This window comes from Malurus melanocephalus, unplaced genomic scaffold (assembly GCF_030028575.1).
Source record: "Malurus melanocephalus ecotype Western Australia unplaced genomic scaffold, MMel_1.1 scaffold_266, whole genome shotgun sequence".
NCBI lineage: Eukaryota > Metazoa > Chordata > Aves > Passeriformes > Maluridae > Malurus > Malurus melanocephalus.
In genome coordinates, this window is record NW_026623498.1 from 509,846 (window position 1) to 526,033 (window position 16,188).

General features: G+C 41.9%; 2 protein-coding genes across 8 annotated transcripts in view; both read left to right on the forward strand.

Moving 5' to 3' along the window:
* The window catches only part of LZIC (leucine zipper and CTNNBIP1 domain containing), an 18,421-nt gene extending 9,792 nt beyond the window's left edge, over positions 1-8,629 (forward strand). For 4 of the 6 annotated variants that reach the window (XM_057375972.1, XM_057375973.1, XM_057375971.1 and 1 more), the window contains 6 exons: positions 459-597; positions 1,397-1,532; positions 2,005-2,103; positions 2,739-2,834; positions 4,374-4,455; positions 5,045-5,449. In XM_057375972.1, the coding sequence (XP_057231955.1) occupies positions 497-597; positions 1,397-1,532; positions 2,005-2,103; positions 2,739-2,834; positions 4,374-4,455; positions 5,045-5,103 (573 nt within the window). In that variant the 5' untranslated portion in view covers positions 459-496 and the 3' untranslated portion in view covers positions 5,104-5,449. Of the gene's footprint in view, positions 1-458; positions 598-1,396; positions 1,533-2,004; positions 2,104-2,738; positions 2,835-4,373; positions 4,456-5,044; positions 5,450-7,589; positions 7,750-8,551 lie in introns of those variants that run through there. The other 2 variants (XM_057375975.1, XM_057375974.1) reach the window with 2 other exon arrangements.
* Positions 8,630-10,215: 1,586 nt separating this feature from the next.
* The window catches only part of CTNNBIP1 (catenin beta interacting protein 1), a 21,565-nt gene continuing 15,592 nt past the window's right edge, over positions 10,216-16,188 (forward strand). Inside the window, exon 1 of one of the 2 annotated variants that reach the window (XM_057375979.1) lies at positions 10,216-10,331. The gene's annotated coding sequence lies outside the window, so the exon portion shown is untranslated. The remainder of the gene's footprint in view (positions 10,332-16,188) is intronic. The other variant, XM_057375978.1, reaches the window with a different exon arrangement.

The following is a 16,188-nucleotide window of genomic DNA, read 5'->3' on the forward strand; positions in this document are numbered from 1 at the left end:
GTGGCCGGGATGTGCCGCTGGCTGTGCCCGCCGCGGGATGATCTCCGGGGAGCGCGGGGTTCCTTGCCGGTACTCTGGCTCTGTGCAGCCGGTGGTGCTGCCTGCGGTGCTCGCACGCCTCASACACCTGCACCCGGCTGCTCTCCTCAATCGTGTTCCAAGGGGACACTGAAGAGTATCGAATCTATTGTTTCACATAGCGGGGCCTTTGTATTTCAGTAATAGCTGCTTGGTTTGCCGCTCGCTTGGTTAATGTGCTGCTGGAGTTACTATCCTGGTGAACCGCCTCTTGCTACAGAGAGAATCCTGTACACCCAGCCTGGCATTTCTTTATTTCCACTGCAAGGATCTCCGGGTGTTCTGATTAAACATTCCTTCAGCAAGATACTGTCTTGATACTTAGAGCATTTTAAATACGTTTTTAGTTGTTACAAAYAATAAAATGTACTTTCTCTTAGGAGAGTCATGTAAAAACATTTTCATGTGAAAACGGAAAATGGCTTCAAGAGGRAAAACAGAGACCAGTAAACTAAAACAAAATTTGGAGGAGCAGTTGGACAGATTAATGCAACAGCTTCAAGATCTGGAAGAATGCAGGTAATAAAAATAGTTTCTTTCCTTCTGTATGATWGTATTTTTGTGAAGTGGTTGACAGAAGAAAGTGGTACCTTTGAGAAACCTTGTGGGGGGACATTATTTATTTTTGTGTTTTGCTGTGGGTTTCTGTTTTTAAATTAGGTATGATATGGGTGTCAGGTAGTAAAAATTATTTTTAAAATATCTTTATTTTTATGAAGATTGTTTTATAAATCTGGAAAATCTGTAAGAAATACTCAGTATTTTCTTTGAAATGTTTAATTTCAATGTGACTTTTACCAGCTGTTCACAAAAGSCACAATTTTTCGATAGGATTTTTAATAGTGAACAAATAGGTTTTTTAACTGTTTTAGTTTATCTTAAAATTACGGATACTTGGGGTTTTTTTGGATTATTTTCTTCTAGGTRTGTTTAACTTTTCGTGTGATTTTGTATTAGTCTTCTGCGGGTCAATGCAATTTGAGACAGAATGAATGATCAAGGAGAAGGTCGGGCTTTTATCTGTTTTAGTACTTGCATTTAAACACCCTGTGTTTAGATGATTTCTCTGACTAGAGTTCTAACTCGTCCAAGAAGGACATATCTCTTCCAAGAACAATTAGAACTACTTAGGAGTGGCAGTGCTGTTCAGGGAATTGGGCGAGGTTTAGACAGCAGGATCAGTTATTCCTGAGTGGATGGCTTTRGGTGAGGAGATGCACTTCTCAGATAATCTCATTCAGTGTAGCTTTGAGCAAGACAATCTCATCTCATCTCTCTCGTGTTAAATCCTGTCAATTCATGTGTGGGTCCTTTTTAGAGAAGAGCTGGATGCAGATGAGTATGAAGAGACCAAAAAAGAAACTCTGGAGCAGCTGAGTGAGTTCAATGACTCCCTGAAGAAGATTATGTCTGGAGATATGACTTTGGTGGAYGAGCTCAGTGGGATGCAACTGGTAAGGATGATGTGYTGTTAAAATAGTTCATGTTCTGAGTGGAGCTAATGAAACAGTGAATAGATACAAGTGATTCTCTATAATTTTTATGTGAAATCTAGATCTATGTGACTAATGTGTTTTATATTTTAATACACTTGTACATTGAAAAAAATTGGGTAGGTATCTTCATTTTTAAAAGGAAAAACACCTAYTGAAGAATGACAACCATTAAACTGTAGGAAATTGCAGGGAGTAGATATATCAGATCCTTTCTCAGTCTAGTTGCACTAATTAAAGTGGATTCTTAAAGCCCTCTACGAAGGTCAYWTATTTTWATTTCATTTTCATGGTTAAGAAATAAAAGATGAGCTCTGTGTATCAAAAGATGCAGAGGATACTAAAGATACTGTCCAGCTCTCATTAATCTTGTCCTGCAGCTGTAGTTTGTGGCTCCTGTTAGTCCTGCTCATTCTTGTTCTTTTCCTTGCAGGCAATACAAGCAGCCATCAGCCAAGCATTTAAAACTCCAGAAGTGATCAGGATGTTTGCAAAGAAGCAGCCGAGGCAATTGAGGACAAGACTGGCAGAGGTGAAGGCTTCTGTTTTGCTGCAAAAYCTGTTTATTTGAGCCAGACTAATTCAAGGATRCAGTGATTGCAAGGAGAGCACYGAGTGTGCTGGAAAACTTGGTGGTAAAGTCCAAAAGAGATGGAGAAGTTCTCTTTCAGGATTTGTTCAGTTCAAAATGTTTATTGAGGTAATAGGGACAACTATGTGAATCATGTATTTCTTGAGTTATCTTCTCTCTTCCGGCTTCAAAACAAAAATGGGATTAAAGAGTGAATTGAGTAAGCTGCAAACAGAAAGTCTGTGATTGTACTGAGGGCTGGAGAGTGCACTCAGTGTTTCACAGAGGTAAAATGTAGTTAAAGTGAAATCAGATGTGATTCCTCCATGTATTGGTGATTATGAATGTATAATTTTAAATTATTACTGGTCTTTGATAAAAAGAGATTCAAGTTTGGAGAAATCAAGTAAGTTAAGGTTAGGGGTAAAGGGTATTTGTGAAACGTTCAGCAAAACTTCACAGACATCTTTTAAATCATAGCTCTGTCCCTTACTGCTGTGGGTTGATGCTTCCTCTGATGGTATTTTTAGGCTGTTGTTTTGGGTGAAATAATGGGAAGCTTATATATTTTGACTTTTCTTCCCCCTGGTGTGCAGATGGACAGAGACTTAATGGTTGGGAAGTTGCCACGAGACCTGTACACCCAACAGAAACTGGAAATTCTGACTGCCCTCAGAAAGCTTGGTGAGAAGGTAAGGGGTTGATATACTCAGGAGAATACAGTTTTCTGCCTTTTTAGGGGAACTTAGAAATAATTAAAATAAGAAATTACAATTTTATAAGAAACTATAAAATCCAAGGTGCTTTTATATTATATAAATGTCCTTCCAYTTTAATGTTTTCTGAACCTGAACATGTATTAAATAGTTCTGTACCTTTCTATAAGGCTCTTTCTACTTTAAAATTATTCCTTTGTTGGGCAGTGTGCATGAATCACACACTAGCTGGTACAAGGTGATCATATTTATAAAAGCTGCAAAACAACTACCACCTATTCACCAGGAACTATTCAAGACTTTTGAGATGTATCCAGCTTCACTTTTATAGTGTTGATAATACCTGGCTCTGGGTATGAGATAAAGAAATTGGGGAAATGAGTGATAAATGGATTGTTGCCCCAGTGATCCATCAGTGGCAGAAAAAGCCCTGGGTTTGCCACCAGAGGGAGGAAGTTATTCCTCTTTGTGGATGGTTCATGAAGAAAATGGGTGCTGAACTGAATGCATGAAGGTATCTGATCCTCCTGGTATGAGCTCCTTGGATCACAACATCAAGCCACTTCACCACACTCTGACCTAACCCCTTAATCTTCTAAAATGATCCGTAGCCTGCTGCACAGAGGGCTTGTTAGGACAATAGTTTTTGTTCTGGATATGAACAATGACAGCAAATATTGCATGTTAGTCTGTACAACACTGCAAAATGTTACCTAGTTGTATGCTTGCTTACAAAGCCAGCAAAGGCAGGTAAGCAATATGTTTTCCTTCATTCCAACATCATCCTGAGTGTCTACCTGATTTTTATATTTCTGCTTAATAAATTGATGCTAACACAGTGAAAAGTTTGACACGCATGCTTTGCTGTAATAAAGATGTGTATCTGAGGCTAATTAAATGAGTGACTTTTAACTTAGAATATCTGAACYTTCCAAATGTAGGTTACTGCTTCATTATGGTAAATATTTTATGGGCATCTGTCACAAGGCATCAGAGCACATAAAAGCAAAATATACATGGGGAAATGTCAYTTTAAAGGAAGAGAACCATTTCTAGGTCATTGGCTCTTAGCACGGTCAAAGCTGGCAGTGGCTGCTTTTTTTCTCTTTGCTCAGTAGATGATAGGAAGTAAGCTTAGATCTTAGTTCATTACTGTGCTGACCATGTGGCAAAAAAAGTTATTGACAGCTGTGGCATAGTTTAGGTGCCTCTTTTGGTAGACAATGATCACTGTGAGTCAAGTTGTAACGTCGTGGTGCATGTGGAGACACGTCTGACACTGCACGTGCTGTCCTGCCCGGGCTGRCAGGAGCCAGGGAGGGAAAATTCAGTGCTAGGGGAAGTAGCTTGTTCTTTTTTGTGTGAGGTTTCAGTACTGTAGCTGACACTGCCACTTAAAAACTGCAAATGGACAATTGCTGTAGCCTGTCATAATTCCTGTAGATGCACAAGTATATGGTGGGAATATGCAGAGTTAAGGTATCAACTTGACAGTTGTGGCCATTTTTGATTCAGCTCACTGGGGATGATGAGATGTTCTTGTCAACAAATGCTGGTACAGCCCTGAGCCAATTTGAGAGAGTCTCTACTGACCTTGGTAAGTTTTCATTCTCATAACTTCTGATTCCTTTGCCTCACTGAACACAGCTTTAAAGCACTCTTCCTGCCATGATTGTCATCCCTCTGATTGCATCCAGATCAAAAGTTCAGTTGTAAAAGGCATTAACTAAGCATGTCAGTTSATGGTAGCAGTAGTTAGAACTGAGATGAAAGAGCTGTGAATGGCAGGAACGTGTAAGACTAGATCAGGTAATAAACTTTCTGGGTGACCTACCTTTGAGCTCTCCTCTGCTGTGAGTAAGCAAGGTGAGAACCCTCTTGTTCAAAAGGGGCCTTGGGTAGGAGCTCTGTGTGTGGGGCTGTGTTACAACATCATTCCAGCTACAAACACAAATCCCAGCTCTACAAGAGCAGCTGGACAAAGGGAACTCCATTCCAGCCAGGCCCAGCAGGACATGGCCACTCTAGGCCTGGAACCCAGGGTGGGGTTTTATTTTATTTAATTAGTTCAAGAGTTCTATTTTCACAATTTCTTTTGATCACAAATGTTTTGCGTGCCTTAAATTGTATATAAGGTAATTCACAATTTCTGCTAATACTTACTGAAAATGTTTTTTTTTCCTCAGGATCAGGAGACAAAGTCTTTGCTCTTGCAAGTGTTGAAGTAGAAAAGGCCAAACAATGAAGAGGTTCGTGARGCTTGTGTCTGCAGTTAGCAGCAGCATTGGATTTTTGTCATACTGCATTTGGTTTTTCTATTTCTAACATGTTGGAAAAAAACAAAGCAAAACAAAAAGCCCAAGCCCTCAACCTCTTGGGTCCTTAATSAGAAGATATGAAGTAAACAGCCTTAAGTGCACTTTGGAACCTTGGTGTCTGTACCCTTTAAGTAATACAAATTCTGAGGCTGAACACTGAGTGGAACTTTAAAACAAAAGCATGGTATGACTGTCTTTGGAAAGAGTCAGCTGTTTTAAACTYTTCTGAATGTGTATTTCTCTAACTATTAAAACTTAATCTTTTTGCATGTGGTTGTAGCAAGCAGATCTTTTTAAGGAGTGGTCCTGATGATTTTTTTTTTTGTGATTCTTCACATTGTCTTAATTTTTGTCTAGACTCCCTACTAAGTAGTTTGTGCTAGGAAAGCATTGAAGCTTTGGGAAATGGATGTAATTTATTGAAATGCCATCATTCTGCAAACTGTTTGCAGAAGGCCCAAAATGAGCCTGGATGCTGCTCRCTGGCCCTTGGCTGCTTGTTTGCTGTGCACATGAATGAGCACTTTGTGTCCCAGGCCTGACCCAGGACAATGGCAGCCCTGTGGGGAGGCTTCTGGAGTAATTTGTGGATTGAAAGGACAGGGAATTGATAGGACATGGCAATGAGATGCTCTTCCTGTGACTCTTCCTCAGCTCTGGTGTTTTAACTGCACACTGCTGCTAATTCAGAGGTGGCAAGAAATAACCTGCAAGCAGAAACAAGTTTTAGAARGGAGGGAAATGCTCCTGCTGTGTGRTCAGTGTGTGTGTTGCTGTGGAGAGGGCAGGGTCTGTGTCTCCACTGGATCCTGAATAAACTTGGCATAGGAGGATTTAAAGTCTCCCATTGTTGAATTTTTAGCTCAGAGGGTGGTAAGACTATTTAAAACTCAAGATGTGTACTTAACTTCCTGACAAYTTTTTTGTAAAACAGTACTAGGGATCTAGTCCTTAAAAGTTCTGGCTGCTTCACACTAATTCGGTGCTTGTTTGCATTTTGTCTGAGCTGGTAGCAAGTTTGTGTAATTGTAAACTAGGATTGGAGTAGACTACAAAATGTGTTTCTAGACTGTATTTTGCTTTAATAGATAAGCTTTTGAAATCTGGCATTTAAGAAATGAAAGGATAGATRGTATAGGCAGCATAATTTGTTTTTCATTGATAGAACTTTTTTCTCCCTGTTTTTAAAACGCCTTTATTGAGATGGGGTCTTTTGTCCATTCCAGCAGAACTATTTTCCTGTCTGGGACAGCATTGTGTTCCCTGACAAAGGCTGATTGCAAGTTCATAGCTGAGAGCAGCTTATTAAAAGACGTTATTAGACAGTCTGAAATGATGGGAAACTAAACAGTCCTTGGGGACTGGAGCTGCCTTCTTTTCCTTTCTGCTCATTACTGGTGCTAAAGAACTCTCCCACACGCCCCAGCCGCTTGCAGCATTGCTATGTAAATTAAATCTCTCAACACTCACAAAAAGTTTACAAYACAGTGACATGGAAATACTTTTCCTTGTAGTTTGAGAGGTATAAGTTTCCAGGAGAAACCTTTTTCATTCACTTGTAAATATTTCAGGATTTTTGCAAATTTCTGTACTGCAGGCAGTTGTAACATTCCTATTCACTTGATCCTTGACTGAACACCTTTTCAGTGTTGTGCTGCTTTTGCTCTTGGAAAGATCYTTGGTGATTTAGTGGGCAAAGATGAGACTGAGATCAGTGACCAATATTGCAAAATTCAGTGGATCAGCTCAGACCTCTCAGAAGCTGTGAAGGGTCAGAAATCAGAGCTGTACCCAGAGACTGGCTGTGTCCTGCAGAATGGCCTGACCAGAAATGGGATTTAACAAGGAAACTGCTGATGATGTGAAGCTATTCATGTGTTGACCTTTGCAAATATTTAAGTAACCTCTTGAAATAGTTAGATTGATTTCAGGCATAGTAAGTTAATTGGTGTGTTGTGCTAAATATTTTGCAAAATAATCCTGGGATGTATCTCCACCACTATCTCAAATGTTTCTGCAGGGGCTGGAAAAAAGTCCATAATCTATTTATTATAATAATAATTTCCTCAAATAAAAACTGGTAACAAAAGAACAACTGTGAAATGAAAGCATGGGTTTGTGTTTAACAAACAAACTTGTGATGTGTGRGTTCAGTGTTAGATCCAGGCAGATCACTCATTCTGTACACATCATTCTTTCCTGGAGTAAAATACAGATTATGATCCTTAAATATTGAGTGCTGTGAAGTTGTTATTGATCATACATTGCTTTGAAGATTAAAAGTGCTTTGTTTTTTGTTTATCGTTTTATTTCTGAAATAAGAATTGTAACAGCTTTAAACACATCAGCAAAGTTCCCAGAGTCCTTTTTTGGCCGTATATAACCTCCCTTTTTTAATCTTCTTTCTCTACAGAGTGAATTCAGTGATTGTACTGATCTGAAAGAAAAAGTGTTAGAAAATTGAAGCTTCAAATGTTCTGTCTCTCTTTCTTCTATCTTTGTCTCCTTGTGTTATTTCTCTTCTTTGATCTTGAATGGAAAAGTAGCAAGTTATCTTTGTCTTGAAGAAAAAATACAAGATTTCTTAAGAGATCCCTTAGTTTCTCATGTTACTTTGTTGAGTTGACTGCTTGAACTGCATTTAATTTGGAGGAAACACTGTACAGTTTCTGCATCAGAGCATGATTTTGGTAGATTTGAATTATCAGACTCRATCTGACATGTAAAAGATGAACAAAAGAAAAAGAGATTCCAAACTAAAAACAAGTCCTTCATTGGGTACCACACAKATCTTGGAGAGAAAGAGTTTTCATTAGTGTTGTGTGTGGCTGAATCATGGATAAATAAAAGCAGGGATTGTGTGTGCAGATGCTGCTGGAAGCCCTCAATGAGAGGGGGATGCCAACAAGTACAGAAGAACTTGGAGGGTGGAAGCAGCTGTGCTGTGAAGGAATCCTAAATGCATTTCAGAGCTGATTAAGAAAGAATTGGAGATCAGGGAGGACAGGGTGGAATGAGAGCTTTTCTAAATCAAGTAGGGATTCAGAGGAAAAGGTTTTATGAAGTTTTGGCTTACTAGAATAAACAACAGCCTCATTAAACAAAGGATTAGAAGCTATAGAAAAGAAAAATCCATTTAATCTGATAGATTCCTGTAAAATAATATCAAGTCTTTATACAATACTTGTAAAAATGTTAGATTTAGCCTTTAGATAATTAAACTTCCTAACATACCCTTGCTGAGGGCTAGGTCAAGCAGGGTGATGATTGGGAAGGWAACAGAGTTGAACCAGGGCAGCTCTACCTTGTGTTTGCTTTGGGAGGGTCTGTGCATTCCCATGGGGCATGAACAATATTTTACTCTATCTTTTGCAGAACTAGCATAGTTGAGAGGCCTCTTGAGCATCCTTCATGTCTTGTGATCATACAAGTGACCGATGGCTAAATGTCACCTTGCTTGATAACTAAACACTCGGTAAGCTCAAAGGGAATAACCTAATGTGGGCAAAGAGTTGAGTTTTAACAAAATACATCTAAAATTCTCCTAAGCTAGAAGAAGCCTTGTAGTAGTATCTCTCCCTGCTACAACCCTTTGTAAATAAATGCAGGATGTTAAATTGATGATCTGTAAGATTGCACTGCACTGATGTACAGTCAGCCAGCTGAACTAGGAGAGCTAGACAGTACTTAGTCATAAAATGGTGTTGTGCCCATGATGTTATCAGTGAGGAAATTCTTACTATTGCAAGGATGCAAATGATGGCTTAATTATATGCTCCTACTAGCATAAGATGCTTTTAGATCTTTCCCTCAGACTCATGTACTGTGCTAATTAACAGTAATCCAACTGGAGGATCCCAGAGCAATGCTTCTGCATATTTTCTTCAGCTTATGCTGGAGCTCTTATGTTCTTTTCTTAAATAATTAATAATCATTACTGCCTGCTGTGCTGTGGGTATGTGCCAGTGATCTCAGATCCCAGCACATTTGCACCATTCCTGTTCCTGTCAGCGGCTTGGGCTTGCTCTTTGCAGAGGCTTTCATGTTAAGCCCTTCATTAGCTGGCAGTGGGGTTTGGATTTCAGTGGCATCGGGCTTTGATGTCATTAAGTAGCAAGCTGTTAAAGGAAGTGCCACCTATTTCATTACTCTGATTATTTTTATGCAATTAAGTTAAATACCGAGTAGAAAACAGATGCRTTTTACTAAATAACACTTGGTACACAAAGCATTTTTATCTCCAGGAATTTTGTACTTTCTTTGCTGGCCTCACCAATGCACACTGCAAGGAAGCAGTTACTGTTAACCTAGTGCGAAACCATAATGCAGATGAGTGATGGAGYAGGGTGAAGAGCCTTTGGTGGCTTCTGTCTTTTTTGTTTAATTAATTCCTCTCTCTATTCACTGGGGTTTTACTCTCCTTCAGTCTATGTAGGTGAAGGATTACTTTATTTCTGAGGGCTYCTRTGACCAAATGGCCATTTATTCTACYWGGAGGTTGGCATTTTTTCTTATCGGCTGGATTAGCTCGAGTTAAACTGTACTGGATTTTGCAGTGTGTTTAACGCTGTCAGCGCAGCGTTGCAGCAGCGGCCCCGCTCCSTGTTGTGATCGATGTGAGGCGGCCCCAGCAGCAGCTGCGCTGCCCCGCCGGGGCCGGACCGGGACGGAGAGCCGGAGCTCGGGACATCGKCCCCGCGTCCTCCGCCGGCGGTGTCTCAAGGTGAGCCCGTGCCCGTCCGTGCCCGCGGGGAGGCTCCGTCCCGGGTCCCGCAGCCACAGCGGGCACCGGCACCGACCCGCACAGGGGCCCGGCAGCACTGTCCCTACGGGCGCGCCCCTTCCCCTCCCCTCCCCGGCCCTGCCCGCCCCTTCCCCGGCCCTGCCCCGCGTCCCGCCCCTTCCTCCCGGCCGGCTCTCGGCTCCTGCCTGCCTGCGGCGCCGCCGCTGCCCTGGGCGCCGGGACGCGGCGGGTCCCTCCCCCGGAGCCGCCCAGGCACCKCCCTCGGGCCGCCGCGGTGACTCACGACGGAGGAGGAGGAGGAGGAGGCTGTGCTGGGCTCGGCTGTGCACCGCTCCGCTCCGCTCCGCCGCTCTCGCCCGCCCCGCCGCCACCCGAGCCGCCGGAGCGCCGGGGCCGCGGGCCCCGCACCAGGTGAGCGCGGTGCCCTTTGTGCGCGGCCGATAACAAAGGCGCTCGCCCGGGCCGGGCTCCGCTCCGCCGGCCCGGGGCCTCCCCGCTGCCCGCTCCCCGCTGCCCGCTCCCCGCTGCCCGCTCCCCGCTGCCGCCGCTCCCGGTGCCCGGTGCCGGGCCGCGTTCCCTGCCAGGCCGCCGCCCTCTCCACAGGTGCGGGAGGTGCCTTTGCGATTTTCTSGCATCTCCCCTCGCGTCACGAGGCGCCCGGTTCCACGGTGTCCCACCCCAGGCATGGCTGCGGTGCCGTGCAGGTGAAGTCGTTGCCGGTGGAGCTGCTGGAGGWGCGCTGGAGCCGGGCGGAGGGAGGGCAGGTGTCACATCCGCGGGGCCCGAAACGCCCGGCCGGCCCAGGGCAGCCCCTCTGCCCGCGATGTGCTCGGCATCCCGGCCCTCGCCTGGGAAAACGCCTCTCGGACAGGGTTTACTAGAGGGCTTCCCCCGGGGGTAATTCCTGCCTTGGCTAAAAACTGTGTTTCTGGAGCCTCTGAGGCAGCAGTCGGTGACTTTCAGATTGGATGGACAGTATTTGTTGGCACACGTTAGGTTTGTACCTGTTGGAAAGATACGTGAGAGAGGGGCAGCATCACCCTCCGCATCAGCGTATTAGTGCTCCATGAGAGACACATGAGCTGTGATCCTCGTTTTTGCTCTACATCCAGATGTGCCTCATCAGGGTACATTTGCCTTTCAGACTCGGGTTTGCTTTCTCTTCAAGAAGAGAATATTTTGCTCTGTTGTATATCATCCTGTATTTGTCCATTCCTCATCTTGACATGTTGAACAGGATGAGCTTTGATGCTCTGTGAGATGAGCATGAGAYATTCTGCAGATGTGAGGATTTAAAAAACAGAAACAAAACACCCAACTCCGGTAGACTTTGGAGACAAGTTAGGTGTGCTAGTTCATTGTCCTGGTCTGAGTTGGCTCTAATGTGGCTAGAGGCATGTTTAGAGAGTACTTAAGAACATATTTTAAAATAAATTTACAAAATCGTACTGTATTTCATTGGTTTTGGCTGCTGAATTTGAAGTCTTTCCATTTCTTTTGCCCTTGGCTATTTTTGGAGCTCATGTGTGATGWGAAGTAGCCTGCTGAAGGAGAACCTCTATGTAAATGGTGAAAAACGATGCTGAACACGTACTTAAGTGGGGTTTGTTTTGAAATGTTTGTTATTTATGGTGAGGGGACACACAGAAAGCTGYATATTACTACTTCTGAAAATACAGGCTTCTTTTCTTGCCAAGTCARAAGCTACTTTTGCCTTGGCAAACCGATTTATCTGGAAAATGGTGACAGGTGTACTTCAGATACATTTCTGTTGCTTCACTTTGCCTTTAGCTGAAAAAGCATCATCAGTTATTGTGTCTCTGGCATCTTGATAGAAACTGGCAGCTCCTTCAGTGTAATTTAGAGCTGTTGGTAAGGGGATTTGTGTGTAAGTTGATGTGGTACATGGAATCAATAAATCCATGAAGAAGTGTGTAGGACTGAACAAATGCAGGAGCAAAGGCCATTTTGGAAATCATGACTGGCAATGGGGTGGACCCAGAGCCCCTTTAAAGCAGTTTTCTATTTTAATTCATAGTAAGCATTGCAACAAGTTGTGGGAAAGTTACATTTGACAGAAAAGTGCTTTCRGGGTTCTTTTTGACATCCAGGTGGGAAGATAGTACAATCTTCAGCAGGAAAATCATCCCCTAGCCTGGCAAGAGTGACCAGAAACCAAACCTAGATCTAATAATTACTAACAGTGACTGTAATAKGTATCTGCTGCCAAAAATTAAAAATCATCCTGCACTTGCATATGGGCAAATGGAGCTAACACCAAACATGCCTGGTGTGGTGAARCTGTTAAAGGTTGATTCTTTGCCTAGGAAACAGCTTATGAGAAATARATCTGTTCATGTGTGTTTAATRTAAGCTTTGCCTCTCCAAAATGTCTGTCATCTGTGACCAACATAAACATTTATGTTTTTTACTAAGTACAGTTCTTTTTCCCTTTGAAAAGATGCGCCCTGTCCACGAGCTTCCATTGGCATGAGAGTGCAGATAGAGCAGAGTGAGCAAAACCAGAGGTGAGAAGAAACCAAAGATCAGCAGAGTAACCAAAACCCACCARTTAGGACTTGAATAAGAAAAACACTCTCCTGACTCTCAGATTTATTTTCAGTCTTAGTGTTGAGAAAGCATTATATAATGAATGCTCAAAAAAGTGAGGGAAGCTCATTCTTGTTTCTGCTCACTGCTGGTGTTCTGACAGAATGTTACAGAGCTTCTGTACGGTTTAAATGTCAGTCTGAATTCAGAAAGTGTAGTCATACTTCTTACTTTTCAGTAAATACATCCAAGCTATTACATAATATCAATTCTGCCAAGCCTATTTCTGTTTTCTAAAACGATATAGATATAATTATTAATGCCATTTAAAAACAAACAGAACAGCCTAAAAATCTCCCCCAAAACCCCTAATAATTTTGACTTCTTGCGTTATTGGAATTCCTGTGACTGACTAAATGAGCTRCAGATAGGGGAACAGAGATGGAGTCAGTAGATTTGTACGACCATTCCACTTGTCTCATGATGTTCTGTTTTATTCCATGCAAGTACACAGACCAGGAATTTATTTGATTTTTCAGCAAGTCCATTTTTGCCATGTTACAAGGGCAGCTAACAAATATGGAARCAAATAATCAACTTTGTTTATGACCATGACCAAGCTCTGAAACCTTCTGACTCAGTTTATCCTTCTATAAAATTAGTTGACTRCTTCACATGAAGGTGGAGATGTTTAATTAAAATGTAATTGTTTTGCCTCTGAACTCATCCAGGTCCTGATTCAATGCACATTGAAGTCAGTGAGGAGCTTTTAATTAATTTCCTTGAGCTTTAAATAAGTACACATGGACGTGTACCCTTAAAGGAAATGTGACCTAAATTTTTGCAGTAGAGTTGCTGTAAGGGTGGAATAGAAATCCTGAAGCAGCTTAAGGTAAAATACTGAAGGAAGGCTTTTTGTGAAACTGAGGAGGGGATKGTGCAGCTTCAGGGATCTCTGGTGCCTGTTGCCATATTAATGTAATTTTGATGGAGTTTCCTAACTTTGAGTGCTGGATCTTATGTGGAAAACTGGAAATTTCTTTGTGCCTTGGCAGCTTTCTCAGTTGGGGGAGGCAATATCAGACTTCAAGGTAAACACAGTTCACTGAATGTTTGTGCWAAAATGATCAGCAATAACACTTATAATATAATTAACTCTAAGAGTTGATGCCAAATTGAGAAAAATAGGAGCATTCACATCTTAGCTGCCTTTTTTCAGGAATGTCTGTTGGTGCCAAATAATACTCATTGGTTTGTGTGGAATTTGTGAAAGGTTTTGCTTAACTTCAGAGGTCAGAAACATCAGGTTATGCTAAACAGAACTTTCATCMCTGAAAACATGGTCAGCAGCTACAATGAACTTGCTAAAATAAACCTTTCACAAGTCACATCAAACCATTTGGAGCCRTTCTCTTACTGGTTCATTGTCAAGAGTCTCAGTTCACTAACTTTTACAAAATACGTTTTAATCTATGAATAAAATACTGTGTGTATTTTCAGTTTGTGCAAGAAACGGTGCTTTTCAGTTTGTGCAAGAATCAGCTGTCCTGAGCATTGTTGTGAACAGTCTCTGGGCTAACTGCTGTTGTTATGGATTGGAGTTTGGTCAATCTAAATAAATATTTTTACCTGTGGTTTCCTGTGCTCTTGCCTGAGATTCTTCCATTGTGCTCAGGAATTAATCAGTCCCAGCACTGATAGGAATTGCTGGAACTCTTGAGCCCTTGCAGTCTGTGCTGAAGGGTCACTTCAGCTGTCAAACCACTGACCTCRTGCAGGTTTGTGTCACAGTTCAAGGCCAATATAATTGAGGTAACGTTCAAAATTGTGGCTAAGGAGGAAGGAAATTGCATCTGTTTTCCTGAGAAATAGGAAGTCTCTTGAAGGCAAGATTTCCTTCCTTGCAATCCATAGAGAAAGGAAAATATCTATGGTAAAATTGGTGTGTAACTAGGAATTTGTTTTAAACTAATGAGTATTAAGATTCCTCTTAAAATTGGCAAGGGTTTTTTTCCTTCCTCCCTCTTCTCTCCATCAGGTATCTTTGCAGCATGGTCTTGTTTGATGACCTAAGAAGGGAGCAAAATCCTTTTCTTGTGCTTTTTGTTTCTAGTAAGTCCTTCAGAGAAGAGAGAAGCTGGTGTAGTTTTGCAGATATAATTAAAGAGCTACTGAGTCCAATTTGTGGAGCACAGAAGATTTTTTTTTTCTTTAAAGAGGCAAGATAACTAGGTAGCATGAGAGCTGTGTTTATCACGTTTTACTGCCAATTTTGTTGGTGTACAAGGCCAAAACAATATTTCAGGTTGTCCAAGGGTTACACAATTGTGGTAGTCAAGAACTATTAATCTGAGAGTCTCTGGACCTAATGATGTACTTTGATACAATGTTACAAAATACTAAAGTGTTAGGTAGTCACCAACCTAATAGCAGCTCACGTTTTAATTGCTATTAAAAATCCAGTGAGCCCCAATTCTCTACTATAAAAGATTTATAGGCATTTGCAGTGTGAAATGTCTGTGACCTGGCAATAATGATGTTCAGATGTCAGTGAAAATTACAGGGCAGCACAGGTCACATTGAAATKGGAAGCTTTTGCTAAAACATGGGTATCTGTAGATCCTGTGCTGGTGAGTACCAGAGAAATACCCATATATATATATATGTCTGTATAAATATGTGTGTGTTTATGCACACTGACAGGGCTGAGAGAAAGCCTTTGTGTCCCTCTGCTTGTGATCTCTGCCCTTTTGGGTTAAATCCACCCAGCCCTGTGCACTTGGCTGGCAGAAGTTGGTCACACCAGCACAGGGAGTCAACTCCAGAAATGGCACTTCTGCTCTTGGGAAGCTTTTACTGTATGATTGTGAATTGAAATTCAATGYCATTGTTATTTTAACTGCTTACAGATACTTACTGGAATTTTTCCTGTTSTTAATTAGGATTTTGCTTGTTCTGATTAAGGATGACACTGCTGGAGCAGGGAGGATGGACCAGATGACCCCACTGAGGTCCCTCCAGCCTCACCCATTTTGTGATTCTGTGATTTTAGACTATTCTCTTTTTGTTTATGATTAGTTAATAGTGTCACCTTTCTGTTAAAGTTGTCTGAAACATCAAATCTTTGCACTAGATGCCATTTAATRTCACAACCCTGAATATGAATTTACTATTAATGAACCTGATTGGGAGCATACCAAGTATTGAAGTTCTTCACCATTAGCACTGCTGGTAATTCTGACTGTGCTCATGCACGTTTCTGTTTCCTGTTCCATTTTAAGTCACTTGAGAATTKCYGAAGAGCCAGAAAAAACATCCTGCWYCTTGGGCTCATCCACATACCTGCATCAATTGTGGCACTGTCCTGTGTTGTGGAGGCTTCTTTTGGGTTCATGATGAAGAGTGAACCAATTTCTTGCTCCTACAGCCAAGTAACTCTATCAGTGGTTGTACTYCATGAGTGCAGGGTGTTTATGTATTGTTATTTTTTACCTGTAGACTGTAGTTTCTCTCTGATAAATGTCCATCTTTGGCAAACCCCAGATTTAGTATGAATGGTCTGAGCCCTCAGGAGATGCTGAGTCCAGTGTTGCCACTTTGTGCAGAGCTGCTCTGAGAATGTGCCTTTGGTCACAAAGTGATGGAAGTGTCAGGAAATGGTCTCCATGTTCCTGGTGCTTCTTTGGGAATTGGCCTTGGCTCTCCATGTTCCTGGTGC